General features: G+C 47.7%; 6 protein-coding genes across 6 annotated transcripts; 3 read left to right on the top strand and 3 right to left on the bottom strand.

Annotated features, from left to right (window-relative positions):
* Positions 1-237: 237 nt before the first annotated feature.
* On the bottom strand, positions 238-585 carry P170DRAFT_358130 (uncharacterized protein; the record flags this gene model as incomplete). The annotated part of the gene is made up of 1 exon (XM_024844261.1): positions 238-585. One exon carries the CDS (start codon positions 583-585, stop codon positions 238-240), a length of 348 nt encoding a protein of 115 aa, XP_024704115.1.
* A 1491-nt stretch (positions 586-2076) lies between these two features.
* P170DRAFT_494323 (uncharacterized protein) lies at positions 2077-5066 on the bottom strand (the record flags this gene model as incomplete). Its single annotated transcript, XM_024854069.1, has 12 exons — positions 2077-2487; positions 2559-2896; positions 2965-3298; positions 3352-3575; positions 3623-3851; positions 3904-4154; positions 4211-4280; positions 4339-4515; positions 4585-4667; positions 4741-4776; positions 4837-4941; positions 4988-5066. The coding sequence occupies 12 exons, from the start codon at positions 5064-5066 to the stop codon at positions 2170-2172; spliced, it is 2244 nt and encodes a 747-aa protein (XP_024704114.1). The 3' UTR covers positions 2077-2169.
* A 923-nt stretch (positions 5067-5989) lies between these two features.
* Positions 5990-6461, top strand: P170DRAFT_475144 (uncharacterized protein; the record flags this gene model as incomplete). The annotated part of the gene is made up of 2 exons (XM_024853227.1): positions 5990-6073; positions 6159-6461. The coding sequence occupies 2 exons, from the start codon at positions 5990-5992 to the stop codon at positions 6459-6461; spliced, it is 387 nt and encodes a 128-aa protein (XP_024704113.1).
* A 3871-nt stretch (positions 6462-10332) lies between these two features.
* P170DRAFT_167961 (zinc finger protein) lies at positions 10333-11733 on the top strand (the record flags this gene model as incomplete). Its single annotated transcript, XM_024842610.1, has 1 exon — positions 10333-11733. A coding segment is annotated over one exon (1001 nt), but the record flags the coding sequence as incomplete, so codon positions are not given.
* Positions 11734-11750: 17 nt separating this feature from the next.
* Positions 11751-13422, bottom strand: P170DRAFT_464414 (TDT family transporter). Its single transcript, XM_024852246.1, has 6 exons — positions 13119-13422; positions 12696-13064; positions 12494-12647; positions 12351-12418; positions 12008-12293; positions 11751-11943 (listed from the first exon to the last, which is right to left on the bottom strand). The coding sequence occupies exons 1-6, from the start codon at positions 13175-13177 to the stop codon at positions 11788-11790; spliced, it is 1092 nt and encodes a 363-aa protein (XP_024704111.1). The 5' UTR covers positions 13178-13422; the 3' UTR covers positions 11751-11787.
* A 728-nt stretch (positions 13423-14150) lies between these two features.
* Positions 14151-14998, top strand: P170DRAFT_494314 (uncharacterized protein; the record flags this gene model as incomplete). The annotated part of the gene is made up of 4 exons (XM_024854068.1): positions 14151-14196; positions 14236-14298; positions 14377-14394; positions 14502-14998. 4 exons carry the CDS (start codon positions 14151-14153, stop codon positions 14996-14998), a joined length of 624 nt encoding a protein of 207 aa, XP_024704110.1.
* Positions 14999-15319: the final 321 nt, after the last annotated feature.

The following is a 15319-nucleotide window of genomic DNA, read 5'->3' as shown; positions in this document are numbered from 1 at the left end:
ACCCTGCTTCAATGCAATCTGACTGGCTATAGCTACACAAACTAGACCAAACGCTGACAATACCGAACAAGAATCACCTGTCTCCTACGAAGGTCGAGCCTTTTTAAGAGACTTCAAAAAAAAAATCAATAGCAAGAAAGGGAAACGCTCAAAGGACACGGAGTATTACCCGAAAGATGAGTAGACCGCCTACACCAGCCCTTCTTCCTTATCTGTAACGGTTTTCTTGTTCTCTTGCTAGATTTTATCATTGCCGTTGATGATTTCTTTCGCCCCCAAATCCTCCAAAAGCTCAATGACATAGTTTTGGCAGTTATAACCTGGGAACTCGTTGTGTATAACTGCATTTTTGCCGGCGTCTTCAATCGCAGGGATATCAGAGTCTTTCACATGGCAGAGATAAATCAGTTCGACGAGGTGTGCTGATTGTCGAGGATCCGACTCCTTTTGCTCAAACTTATATCGGCCTGTGGAGCCGGTGGCATGGAGGATAACTTTTCCCTTAGGGCCGGGTCCATCAATGAAGAGAGCGCAGTGGAGGTACACGCCTCCTTTGTACAAGGCAACGGATAATTCGGAAGACATTCCAGGGGCCTTAGAGAAGGGCACGGTACAGAAGGTATAAGCAATATCTAGCGCAATCGAATTGAGACAGATAAGGTAAGTCAAAGTGAGTGGTATGGAGTTGCTCTTGAAGAGGCTATGGCAGTTAGGGTAGGATTTATGAGACCTGATGAACTTATATAGACCCTCCATCGACTACAATCTCATGCGTGGGATACCATGGCACTTCTAAGAAAGCTCGTATTATTTGGAACCCGACGAGGTTATGACTCTGTGCTACGTGTTGACCCCAAAGCCCCTTGTCTATTACAGCTTACGGAGTCAGGCAGACTACTGATGCATGCCTCGCGTCGCACATTAAGTAATGTGCGTAGCGTAATCAATCAATCGTGGAAGGGGCGTACCTATCATATGTTTCATTGAAACTCCAGTCATCCCGAACACATTGTGTTGCAACGAATAGAAGGATATGGTCCTATTTGACTTGGCATGTCATATGTTGCGCATGAGATGATGACGATGATTCTGACCAGCGTCTTACAGTGGAAGTTGGACTTTGGTGGTCTTTCTCGCACGCCAACGAGTACCGAAACCTTGTTCTTGATACATCTGTTTGAGCGAATCACTTTTGCATGTTTGTGGTGGAAATTATAGCAGCCTGGCTAAACCGGGTGAGCCGTGGCGGAACACATCCTGGCTCCCCCTGCCCCACCCAAGGCCAGAAGAGGGTTTACCCAGTGATCAACATAAAAACAAAGTAACAAGAAAAGAAACAAAACAAGACAACAAAAGCAAAAAGAAAAACATACAACAGCCGGGATTCGCTGGTGGTCACCCACCCAACTACTAACCGGCCGGCGTGAGGCTTAAGTACGGCTGAGCGGACGGGAAGCCCTGTTTTCCTCACCCTGTGGTCGTATGTACTTGAACCTAATGAAGTTTGGAATACATAGTGTTTCAGCGGTTACATCCCCGAGTACGATCCAAACAACTTATTTGGGCGCCATATCCGCCCCGGCCGTGCCTTGGCTGATTCCAGCATCTTTCTGACTGTCGTTCGATCTCTCATGGTCTTCCACATTAGTAACACTTTTAATGACGGCAAGGAAATTACAGTAGATTTCCAGCAAGGTAAGCCAGGTATCATCAGCCATCCCAAGCCGGATCATATTGGTGGTCATGGAGTAGTTGTATTTATATACACAACTATCTAATTTTGCTGACACGCCTCATAATAACCTGTTAGAGAGAACAAGACACCAATATTGCTATCGAACCATCTGATATCATAATTAGTTAATAACATCCAAGGGTCTGAAAGTCCGTGCCCTCCTGTCACTTACCAGAGACCCGGCGACCGACAGCCATTGCGCTCTTAGGTAGGTCAATTTCCTTATTCCATTCCAGGACGAGTGTTAGCTTGACGCATAGTATAGAAATTTATAATAATTCAAATATCTAAATGTGATCCAGTTGACAATCTAAGTGGGATCCATAGCAAGAACGCCGAAGCTCGCATGGGACACTGCTACCAGCACATCCATATCCCCAAAACCCTTTCTCAACCGTAAGGGATTTTGCGATAATCATCCTGAAGACCCTACTTCAATGCCTATCAATCAGCTCGAACAAAGCCTCCTGAAGCCTCGAAACTCCATCCTCCGAAGTCTGATGATGAAACACCAGTCTTCCATTAGGGAACACAGCGAGACCATGTCGTCGACAGTACCCAGCAACCACTTCTCCATCTATGCTCATCTTCTTCAAATCCAAAACAATCATATTAGTGCTGACCGGAAGCAAGAGCTCGTATCCAATGCCACGGAAGAACTCGGCCACTCTGCGGGCTAGGGCATGCACCCTGGGCAGTTGGGGGAGGTTGTGGTCGAGTGCTGCTTCGGCGGCGGCGGCCATCATTCCCATCTATTCATATTTGTCAGAATGAATATTGCTTTGCTTTATAGTAATAGGTAGTTAGGTTGGATATCGGTTACCTGTCTTGTAGCACCGCCGAACATTTTTCTAAACCAGATAGCTCGCTGGATGAATTCTTTGGGTCCCACGATGACGCTCCCCATGGGCGCCCCTATGCCCTTGGAAAGGCACAGACTTGCCGTGTCAAAGCAGGCGAGATAATCTTTGATATCGATACCCTCTGCAGTGATGCCATCGAACAACCTGGCTCCATCAAGGTGCATCGCAATAGGTGTCCGGTTTGCTGGGACAGGGACGCTCCGGACGTAGTTGGATATTTCTCTCGCGTCTTTCAGGGGCAGAATGGAGCCAGATAGGGTGTTTTCGAGAGATACAATTCTCGTAGGTGGAAAGTGAACTGAATGACAGTATTAGACAAGAAGAATCCCAGAGAAATACCCAAAGAAAGCAGGAAGGGTGCAATACAGTTATCCTCCTGCACAATCCGATCTTTCACATCGTCCAGGGTGAGATGAACTCCGTTCTTTGGCTCAACTCCAGTTACAGTAGCCTGCGAAAGGACAGGGATGGCCCCTGTCTCCCAGCACTGCACATGAGCCCGGTAGTCCAGCAGGATTGTATGCGGTGGCTGATGTAGATGTGTTCGCAAACATATCTGATTACCCATTGTCCCTGATGGCACGAAGAGCGCTGCTTCTTTGCCTGTCAGCTGGACGATCTTTTCTTGCAGTGCATTCACTGAGCTGTCTCCTCCCTCGTCGTAGATATTATCTCCGAATGTCGATGCGTTTACAATGGCCTGGCAGATAATTTAAACGGTAATGAACAACTCTAGGAGCGCTGAAGACTTACCTGCATCACAGGCCCCGTTGGAACAGTCACGGTATCTGAGCGGAAGTCTCGACCAGCCTTTTTGATCGCTCGCTGGAGTGTCGGGGATACAAAGCTGGTAGGACTGCTATCCTGAGACTGGTAGACGTCGTCAGGACCTGCTGAGCCCTTTAGCGATTTAAAGCGTCCAGGGTATTTCGACAAATGATCTCCAACTTTGAGAACAGCTCGCCCGTGCATACTTCCTAAATATCGTTAGCTATGCCAAAGAGGACCAAAATCATTAATATACCCTTTTCCATCATGTCGAAAACACGAGGGAGCTCAGAAAAATCAACCACCCTCGATTGAACCTCGAACCTCGCACGAGCAAGGATGTTGAGCGCTTCCTCTGTTTCGAGTCGATTTCCTACATAAGACCCTTTTATGTTGACCTTTTGAGTCACCATAGCGAAGATATCAGTAGACATTTTTCCTGGTGGAAGTCCAACAGCGACGACTGTTCCACCGGGGCGAATGTACTATGCTATATCAGTACGTCATATCATTCGTCATGCATAGGGGGATAGTAACCTGAAGTGCCTGATGAAAAGGTTCTTCCACAGAGGAGACAATCACAGCAGCATGCGGCCCGCCGTTGGTTGTGCTCTTCACCTCATCGACGACATTTGAGGATTTATAGTCAACATAGACGTCAGCCCCCAGATCATTCAAACACATGTTTCTCTTCGATGAGCCAGAAGACAAGGCCAGGACCTTATATCTGCATGCTTTGGCATACTGGCAGGCCAGAGAGCCCAGTCCCCCGCCACCACCAACAATCGCTAATGTGGCATGTTAGAAAGAAATAAACATACACTTTTTAGCGATGTTATCTCACCGATAGTTTGTCCCGGTTGAACATTAGCCTCCAAAATAGCTTTGTAGACAGTGATACCAGCACAGAGAATCTTCAGATCATTCACATCAGCAATCCACATAAGAACTATACAATATCTAAAGTCTCACCGGAGCAGCAGTCTCAAGAGGTATATTAGGCGGAATGCGGACCGCATTGTCAGCTTTGCAGATACAATACTGCTGAAAGGTCCCGTCAACTGTACACCCTGATAGTTGGAGGCTGGGACAGAGTGGTTGATTTCCAACTGAGCAGTATTCGCACGTTCCGCAGGTGTTGTTGAGCCACTTTGATTGATCAATCAGCATCAATACATGGATATCCACCCTCACGCAGTAGAAAGTAAAATTGGTTACCTGTATTCCAACCGCATCTCCAATCCTGAGATTATGGACCCTTGACCCAAGCGCAGCAACTAACCCTGCTCCCTCGTGACCACCTAGCAAAGCAGTGAGCACATCCCTAGGGAAAAAAGGAAAATAAAGTTGTCATGGTGAAGGCAAAAAACCTACCGACGCATAAATCTTTAGGAGTCACAGGCCAGTCACCTACAAAACTTTAGTAAAGCAAGGCAACAAGAGACATCGAAGAGGATGGAGTCTTTAAACCTTTCCAAGAATGAAGATCGGTGTGGCATACACCAGAGTATTCGATTTTCACCAACACCTCGTCTGGGCCTGGCTGGGGAACGGGAGTCTTTTTGAGTTCAATGGCTATGGTCTGTTAGGATTGTCTCGGACAAGATTGCCATTCTCTTACTTTTTCCTGTGGACACCTGTGCCCATTGCGTTGTTGGGAGCGAGTTCCCATTGACCTTGGGGAAGATAGACTCAGGCATTTGGAGAGATATCTGTGCTTTGGGATATCGAGTGGGATTGAAGTCGCAAATACAAGTCCTTAGATGAGATTTTCTTCCGTTATGTATCTGGACAAGCTTGAGATGAAAGTAAAGAAAAGGGTTGAAAAGGCCCAAAGGTCGAATTTATAGCCACGTTCCACTCGCCAAGACATTGAGTGCCATATGTCCAAGTTCCACGCACCATCGCTCCTTACAGAATACTGCAAGAACATTCCTCTTCCCTTACGGTAAACCTTCTGAATTCAGCCCTGTACATGAAGGTGCATAGGTCTTGTCTACATCGGAATTATCACTTCCGTCCACATGACGGTCTCCCTCACGGCTTATCAGCAACTCCCTCACTTGTTCTTGTAGTACGAGCTCACCATCGTACGCACATTTCAAGTGTGTTGGACCATTTCCAACCACACGCCGCGTTGGGTAAGGAGCAAGGCGAGCAGTGAGCGCTGTTTGCCCTGCCTCTGGAGTCTTGGGCTGGTAATATTATGAGGGGTTTTTTGTTCACCATGGTCATCATTCTACAGCAGGTCTCTGACTGAGTTCATCGTTGACGTGTTCGGATGATAAGGTGCCCACTATTAGGCAACATCATGTACTGTCAAGCAAGGTGCCATTGTGACGAAACTGAGCCCGTCCTTTCGAATCCGTTGACATCAATATGATGGCACTTGAATATCTTCCCCTTGCCCCTCATCAAGGAATAGGAGGAACCTGGAGTCGGGGATTTCGAGCGAAGAAGGGACTTTAATGCCTTCTAGGTATACTCGTCGCACTGTCGGCTCGCTTCGCCTCGAGCTCGTCTCGGCCTTGGATCCTCGATGCCCAAGGTATGAGGAAATCGTGGAGATAATCCCAATTCAACCATCATGATGCATGCCCGTTGAGTCCGAAACATTCCTCGCATGTCAGGGGTAAATGCCCGGGGCAATCTGGTCGGACTGGCCAACTCCTGCGTGCCTCCCATTCGCATTCGCAACGAGCCCAATGTATGTCATTTTCCCATTACCTTCATCTGATTAAGACCAAATGCTAATACCACTAAGCCCCAGTGCAGGTCCCTCTATCCACCAGAATACAAGTCCCCTCAAACCCAAGCTCCACACAATCAACCCCATCCTTGTACTGCTCACCAATCTCACACTACAACCAAGCCTCAACCCCCAGGTCAACGAAGCAATCTGCAAAGCCCTGGCAGCCAACCCCGCATGGGAAACCATGTCCTTTCCTAGCCGGGCGGCGATCTTCTTGCGCGCCGCAGAGCTACTAGCCGCCAAATACCGGTACTATATCATGGCGGCGGTGATGCTCGACCAGGGGAAGCATTTCTGGCAGGTGGATATTGATGCCGCGGCTGAGACGGCGGACGTTTACTAGTTCAATATGCACTACGCGTCTACGCTTTACAAGAAGCAGAATACGATGAATGATGCGGGTGTTTGGAGGAGTTTGTGTATGCCATCAGTCTGTCTAATTTCATTGCTATTGGGGCGAATATCGTTGCTGCGCCGGCGGTAATGTGGAATGTGATTGTTTGGAAGCCGTCTGATTATGGAAAATAGGCCATTTTCTATGCAATACAGAGGTGGCCTGTTCGCCTACATGACCCATTGTGTTGGTGACTCGCACAGCGAAGATGCGCGGTTCTTCCAAATAGCGCGCGACGGATGACGCCGAAAAACGTTAAGCCGACTTTCAAACCCTCACTCTTTCTTCAACCGCTTCTGCCACTGGGGATATTTCGATTCCCCTGTTCTGTCTCTCATCTCTGTGCTCATTACCTGACTCTACCGTCGGCCAGTCCACTAGTCCCTAACCAGCATCTACGTCCTTCATGATGAAGATGAAGGACCCGAAATTTCGAATTCGCACTTTGTTGCTGCTTCTTGAGCTCCCAAATGTCCGATCAAGAAAGCGCAGCGACGTCGTACAACAGCTGCCGCCAGAAATAATCAGGATAATATTCACCTCGCTCTCTACCCCAGACCAGGAGCTGCAAATACCTTTTCGAATGCCTCAACTCGACGCTCAACAGCCGGGATTTGCAGCCTTCTCAGCTTCTTCCCCGCGAAGCACGATCTATCCTTTGTCCCAACGCCAAAAAGCGACCGAGTTTCCAGTTACTTCTCCAGCTCCAGAATAAACGATGGAAATACTGCAGTGATTGTTGGATGCTCCACCCACGCCCCGGGTGCTGGAGCAGGATTTATCCGGGACAGCACTATCCGAACTGCCACCTACTTGGACTGCAAGCATGTTCACAAAAGTGCCCTGCACGGCTTATCAATGACCTTGATATTTGCCCCTGTCTCTCGATTACTTCTCGGGATAAGCAGCATTTAATAGAAACATGCAAGTCAGCCCGGGAGACTACGCATCCCGGATGTCAATACTACTACGACAAGGCTCTATATCACCCTAGCTTCGACAGACCGCTGAAAAACCTCCATCGTGAGTGTAGCTTCGACGACCATCCCTTGTTTAGGGTTCAAGTCCATACCGAGCTCTGGTTTCATGTAAAAACCCAAAGCCTTCAGCTTACTAGCCGATACACATTCGAAAGACGACGTGCACAAAAGAATTCTTGGTGGGCTTTTCCAACTCGTCCATGCCTACGCAAGAGCCCCAAATATTGGTTTCTCAACTTCTTTGCTGAAGCTGGATCGGACTTCTTAAATGGGCATGGAAACCATTACTCTTGCTCTTATTGCTGTCACTGGAATGACTGGAGGGAATGTTATCGAGGAGAAGAGCCAAGCTCCTTCGAGATCGATTTGGTGAGAGATCTCGGTGGTCAACATACATGGCCCAAAACGCCCTGGTATTCGAGACTTCGCCGGTATCAAACGTTACATCGTTATTGAAATCAAATCTCTTACTAGCAGGTAGTTTGACTCCGTGTAGCATGTTTCGTCCAGCTGCACTCTCGAGCTAGCAGCAGGCTTCGGGAATTCCCCGTATTTTATTCAGCTAGAGGCTCGCAGGGTTTGATGTACCGTAGTGCGCCTATTCTTCCCGATAGAATCCGGAGTAGTTGGAATCGGCAGGTGGCAAGATGGCTCGGCGGAGTGGCCCTAATGGAAAGTGCCGGCTTCATCTGCAATACCTGCACCTGCTCTACTACCTCCTGCAAGCTCGACCCAGCTTTCGGTGTGCTAGGTCGAGGTTTCCACTCATTCATCACTCTAAATCATTTGCTTCACTCTCCTAAAGCAATCCTCTTGTCAGCCAGAATCCATCTCGCTATCATTGCAATTATCGAGATGGGGGCATGGGATACCCTGATAGTTCTAACCCCCTTACTCATGCTTACTTCCATCATGTATTTGCAATATGAGGTGTGTACTTGCCACTTCATTCTCCAAGGCTAAACTCATATGCCGAAAGACATGGGACATGAAGAAACGAATTGAGAGACTAGAGCGTCGCAATCTGGCTCTCGCGCAGGTGAGCTAGAGCCTTGTTCCTGATGATGGACCTTTCGCGCTAACAAGATTCAGTTCACACAGGGGATGGGTAAATTCAGATAGCATGAGGGCTATTCAGTTTCTGATGTTGTATGTCGTAGGGCTGGAAAATTGAAGCCCATGTCAAGGAGATCCGCAAAGGCGCGAGTGTTAAATGACTGTGATTTTCTTCTGTTTCTGCTGCATTCCCCCTAGGTATAGATATCCCATACCTAGTGTTGGTGCAGAGTAGTCACTGGTCTATTATATGCTCACCAAGACACCGGAGTGCTCAAGTGCATCTGTCTTCTGCCATTATTACTTCTTCTTCCCGGGCGTCTCGCGGTCTCCCTCGTCTAGCTCAATCTAATGAGTTATGCTATGCATAGTCATTCCTATCTCAGTCCTTGCTTTCAATAACAGGAAGCTGCCTTCCACGCTCCCGTTAAATTGAGGATTATACTATCTCAGTAACCCACTTTCTACAGCTTTTCCCATCAATCCTCTGAATCTCAGTATCAGGAAACTGCCTTGGATATGCTTTCCAGTCTAATATCGCAAGATCAGGAAACTGGCCTCTTCGTTCCTTCCGGCCCAGCATGTATACACAGCACTTCAAAACATTTCCTCTGGCCGCTCTGTTTTCGTTCTTTTTCTTCTTCTCTTCTCAGTTACCATTTTCCATTTCCCTGCGCACGCATACTCTCACAATGTCTGATAAAAACTGGACCGACTTCGACAGGCTCGTTGCCATCTGTTCTCTCTGTTCTCTCATATCCTCTTTAATAACCTTCCCCCGACTTGGAATCGACTTATGTCGCCTGTTGCGCCCTTATATCGAACGTCAGCGAGATAGATGGGCCCGCCGAGAGGCCGGACAGCAACTTCACGACTTCGCCGTTTCCTACAGGGATCGAAGAGCATCGCTAGAGCACAATCACCAGATCCCACTGCTTCGAGATGTCGGCGGGGGCGACATCCCTCTCGAAGAGTCCGAATTGGGGCGTATTGTTTGATCTACCGATGAGATGGGGTTTTGGACAGGGCGCGAACTTTGGGGTCTCTCCGGTTAGTGTCTGTATCCTGTGGTAAATGGCTGACTGTTTCCTAGCGTGGAGCGGCCTGTGGAGGAGGGGATGAGGGCCGAGGGGGGCACCGGCGACGAGCTCAGCCTTCTTCGCAGGGCCGGTGACTAGTAGCCTTAGGGTGAAGCTAACATGAGCTCATATGTAATTAAAGTGTACCCAATTCATTTCATTTCGTCCTTCAAATTGATGTGGCATCTGTTAGCGTACACATTCCAGCCGAAGCTATTCGGGAGGAGCTACTCCTAGGGACGAGTGTTATGATGGTTCTGGTGGGTGATGGGTGTTGTGATTTGGCCTGATTATCTTCAACCACTTCTAAACTTCTCTTAGCACTACTCCGTACTTTCTGAAACCTCGTTTGTGGTGGCTTCTCTATAGTCTCTCGCCCACACTTCCGATCCCACAGAGGCAAAGATATATCAGGAACCAGCGCGATAAATGTACATTGCTTGCTTCCGATCCTTTAGATAAATTAGATCCGAAACCACAGAAATACTGGGAGCTAGTACGTAGAAATAAACGATATAAGAGATACTGAGAAGTTCTTAATTGGGATGGTAGTCAATTCATAACGGAGCCGTTCCATGGAATCTCGTCAGAGGAATAGATCGAGAAATGATGTTTGACTTTGGTCATCAAATGACTCATGATCATCATTAAATGTCCCGCCCCAGACCGCATCTGTTTCTTCTCTCATCTTACACCCATTCAGAACCATGACTATCCACCAAGGAAGCACTGAAAACTATTCCAAAATTGGCTCGGGATTTTGTGGCACCGTTTGGGCCATAGGCCTTGACGGCCCTGCAATCAAAAGAGAAGATGGAGGCCCATCTCGATCGCTCGCGAACGATTTCACAATGCACCAACGCGCGATCGACGCGTTTCGCAAACTATCATCCACCAAATCTTGTCGCGATCGCCCCAGTGTACGCATTCCGCAATGTCACCGCTTCATATCCTCCGACGACACGGCCTGGTGGACGAAGAATCTCCCGTTCTTTCCTCATCGATACTCGTCCTGCAACGCTATCTCCTCCGAGCGTATCCCCCCTTTCCCCGACGATACAAGAGCTCTGTTGGTGGGGAAATACTGCCACTTCTTTCCCGAACTCCGCCCACAAATCATGACAAGCACAAGCAATCAGGCCTGTCTGATAAGGCCGTATATCGGCCGCCAGCGCACCTACGGAACCGCAATGAATGTGCGCTCCAGATTCCGAGGCTTCTCTCTACAGAACTTTCCGTTGCATATTGACCAGATGGCGGAGCTAGGAATACCGTCCGACGATATTGAATGCTACGCGGCGATGATGGGAGAAGCTTTGGCTGCACTGCACTGGCTTGCCGAAATTGACGCCAATGACGTGGAATTCGTTCTAGCTCCATTGCCCGTTACGGAGAAATGCCACAATAACATTACTCCGACGGCAATGACGAATGTATTAGGGAAGCACACTATGTGGACTCTGGACTTTGATCTGTGTCGCCCTCTCACCATGGACTTCGAGGGTGTCAGGAACGCTGTCAACGCATTTTTCAAGAATGATCCATTTACTCCACGGCCCAAGACAAATTACTGGACGGCATTCTGCAGTCAGTATTTACGGACTGCCAAAAACGTGATATGTTCATTTCATGGAGACGAAGTGAATGTAGAAGATCGACTCGCTCTCTCTACCCACTTCATTGAATCTGTAGAGCAGCGAAAATGAATTACGCTGTCGGCAGTGAATGAAGAGCACTTACTAACTCTTCTCATTCTAACCTTCCCTCTGCATATCTCTTTTCTTTATTTCCTTTCTCTACCAAAAAGCATTCTCAAGTATCTCGATTGCCCAGATTCTCTTGCAACATGGCAACTGCAAAGAGAATGAGCGAACAGAAACCTGATTGACAAGCTACTTGGTGGATGCAATGCAACAGAGCCTCTGGCTGGAGGATGAGTTGCAAAGACAGGAGTACGAGACTCCCCAAACTCGACTTCGAAGGCTTCTTTGCACAAATCAGCGATATCAACATTGTCCTCTCATGCGGAACGCGAGCAAGCCGCGGTTCGCCGCAGAACGCTCCCCCGAGCAAGAATGTTATCGAGACCTTTCTTACCTCCCAGACAAGGTTCAGAGTTTAGTCTTACTTATTACGTGTATTAATCTATATCCTCTATATCTAAGAAGCCCTATGCTCAGTATCTCTATAACTCTCTTCACCCTCTAGCATCAACTCATCCAGATACGGCACATGAAACACCTTCCCTCGCCAAACCTCCCGAAGTGTACCCGCCGACGTAACCATCCAAAACAGAATCACGACGACACTAAATATCTGCCTAATATCAACAACCCATTTTCACAATTTCCATGAGGCGCAAGGAACAATGATGACTTACCGTCCCAAAAACTTTGAAAAACATCGACTCCAACTCCTTCCCGATCTGAATCGTATTAATACAAAACACCCCAAACGGAAACGTCGTCGACCACCAGCTCATATTAAACGGAATGGGATAGGCTCGAAAGATCGTTGCAAAAGCAATGACCAGCCAGAGCAAGCTGAATCCCCAAAGGCCGAGCGCTACAATCAAACCCATAACGTACGCGACCTCTCCCGCCAGCGGGTGAAATGAATTTGTCGCGTCGAAGGCAGTTAGGGAGACTTTGCCCAGGTACATAATTCTTCACAATCCAGTCAGCAGATCCGCGAAACATATCAAGAAGTGTATGCTAGCTCACACAAATCCTCCGAACCCGACAGGTCCCAAGGTCAGGAAACAGCTCATCGCCAGCTGCTTCGGGGGCAGCTTGTGCAGGATCAGTCGTTGGTAGTAAATCCCCAGCACCATCATGGCCATGGACATGCCGAGACTTCAGAGTACATAGCAGGCTATGATGGTGCCTCGCCTGTATGTGATGTTTGAGAGGTCGGCGGATATTTCGGCGCCGACGCCCGCGGCGACAACAGTAGCTGCTATCGGGATGATTTGGACCGCGGTGACTTGGTCCAGGGAGTTGGTGTGGGTTTCGCAGAGTCTATAGGATGTTAGTTTCTATGTGAGAAGGGTGATTGGGCGCAAATACAGTAGAAATGTTATAGAGAGGGTGGTCACAACTGATACAGCCGTATCGATCATCCAGAGAACCCATGCTAGTGTCGTCGCCCAGTATCCCCAGGCCGGGACGCATATAAAAACCCACATCTCGATCAGCGTCGCGAACCCAATAGGGCAAGTAGCGAGGTACAGCGGATCCACCGGATTATGCATCATGAGAGACCAAGACCGGGGGTAGAGTGCATATCGCATGATGGTCACTATAGCAGCCAGGACGAACAGCACCACATTTAGCAAAAACACAATGATAGACAGATAGTAGAGCCATTTCGCCTGGAACGGAAGCATGGCCAGCAATATAGCCACAATCCCCGTGCCCATCGTCACCACGAACCATCTGCAGTCATATTAGCGCCACGAGTGAAGATCGGGGATCGCTGGTTTTCCCTACGATGGTCCGAAGCCGAGCACTATTCGGCGCCAACCGATCTTGTTGACGCCACGAGGCATTGTAAATTCAGTAATGGCTGATCCAGGTACCCAGCCTAAGAAAGCGGCTCAGGAGCAACAAATATGTTCGGGGTCCTCCTTACCGCGGACTTTAAATTTGTGGTCTTTTTTTACCGAGATTTCTGAATTTGCCGGCACGAGTGGCCGGACCCGTGTGACGTAAATTCTGGATGGCGAGCCCTCTAGACCCATGGATTCGGCCTCGGATCACTAAGCTAAATGCCGTGAACTCAAGGGGATTTGCTATAAATTAGCTAATTTGAGTCATTCATGTAGTTAGTCTCGGATATGAGTGCCACTAAAATTATGTTATGTCGGCGTTTGAACGGGATCTCGGTGTTTGCGCTTCTTTCTCGCGCGAAAGGATGAGGATCAGGAACGGAACTACCCGTGCACAAATTCATTGATTTTTGTCTGCCATGATGGTTTGTGTAGTTTATGGTCCTTATTTTGACTACTTGTATATCCAAGTATAAATACTAAAGAAATATCTGCAGGAACCGGTCTTCGAGACAGGGCTTAAGCCTCTGAAGGCCATGAATGTGGTAGGAAGATAACAATCGGTCAAAGCATGCTTGGAAAATGAGACGGCCATGGATCAATGTGGAAATCTAAGATGTGGAGGGCCAATGCAGATATCGACAATGTCAGTTAATGAATTACTATACACGGGATGCCTGGAACGATTTAATTTGAACGACTATGCAATTGCACCGTCCACCAAAAAAAAAAAAAAAAAAAAAAAAAAAGTTGAAGTATACGCAAACGGCGACATGGGGTGTATATCAGCCGCAAGCAACTAAAAGCCTTACGCGTAGCTAGTTCACTGATGTTTGAAGTCACAATAGATGCCCAATCTACTGCTTGGAGAATTCTAAAATCAAAAAAGTATCTACGATTTTTATTAGAAAAGCTGTGCGAGGTGACTTCTTTCTGCATCAATAATTTCCTACTTTTCCTCATCTTTCCCACCATGACCTATGCTGCTCTGGTCAAAATCAAACGTGCCACACTCGACTGTACGATTACCTCATCCTCTAGCTCTGATAAAATATTAGCTCGTTCTCGTTTGAACAACGTTATTGCCAGCATCGATCAGAGATTGGTAAACAACATAGCTAGTTAGTCCTGGGACTCAGGTAAAGAGGTTTGTTCAAGATGAAATTTCATTGGATTAAAAAACAATAACAAATAACTAGTTCGGGAGGACAGAAAGGGTGAGTGCCCCTTGTATGACCTGTATACAGAAGGCTTCCAAGATAGAACAGATTAAATGCTTAGTAAGAAAAAGTATGATAAAAGAGAAGAATGTCGTTTTTAGCAGATACTTACTTCCCGACCTTTTCTCAGAACTCTTCCTGCGGAATATTCCAGCAACCCTCCTTTTCTATACCTATTATATGTACTGTCAACATGCAAATCCTACTCGCTGCCTTCACTTTCCTCCTTGTCGAAACAGCATCAGTAGCGCAAGCTTCGCCTACCCTGTCGCGCGGTGTTAGTGGTGACAGTGCTGGCGTTAATTCAGATGTTTCACACAATGGCCATAGAATCCCGTCCTCCCAAGAAGGCAACCATGGCAAGGTGTACAGCCGTCAGGGTGTCTCACCTGCGAAACCCACAGCCAAAGAATGTGAAGTCTGCCCGCTAGGAACGGTATTTGTGAACAGTTTGTCCGGTTCGCCCTGCTACAACGAGTGTCAGGGGCCCGCAGAACAGCAGGCCTACAGAGTTGTCAAAAAGCCCGCGGGGTGCAGCTGCGGGGACTTTACACATTGGCCAATGGTCTGTATGGATACCGGTGCCTGTGTTGTTAAGTAACATGGCAGGCAATATTATTGAGGTTTCACTTGTTGATAAGGGGCAGTTCATGCCTTTGGTTTTGTTCGAAATATGGAGTAATTCGTTGTGGTTATTATTTATATTATGGACGATTAATTATCGCCCCTGGCATTATAAGATGCTCGCTTGTTATACATATCTGGGTCTAATTAACGGGAAGAAATCCTCCCATTCCACCCATATTGAGGCGCTGAACTTGAGGAGCTGCATTCTTGAAAAACAGATACACACACGCACACATTTTCTCTCTCGGGGAGGAACTTCGAGCATTCATCTTTTAAGAAAACAGGAACATTGTAT

Source organism: Aspergillus steynii (genome assembly GCF_002849105.1).
Source record: "Aspergillus steynii IBT 23096 chromosome Unknown P170scaffold_4, whole genome shotgun sequence".
Classification (NCBI taxonomy): Eukaryota; Fungi; Ascomycota; class Eurotiomycetes; order Eurotiales; family Aspergillaceae; genus Aspergillus; species Aspergillus steynii.
Note: the sequence above shows the minus strand (reverse complement) of the source record. Positions and strands in the feature narration are given on the sequence as shown.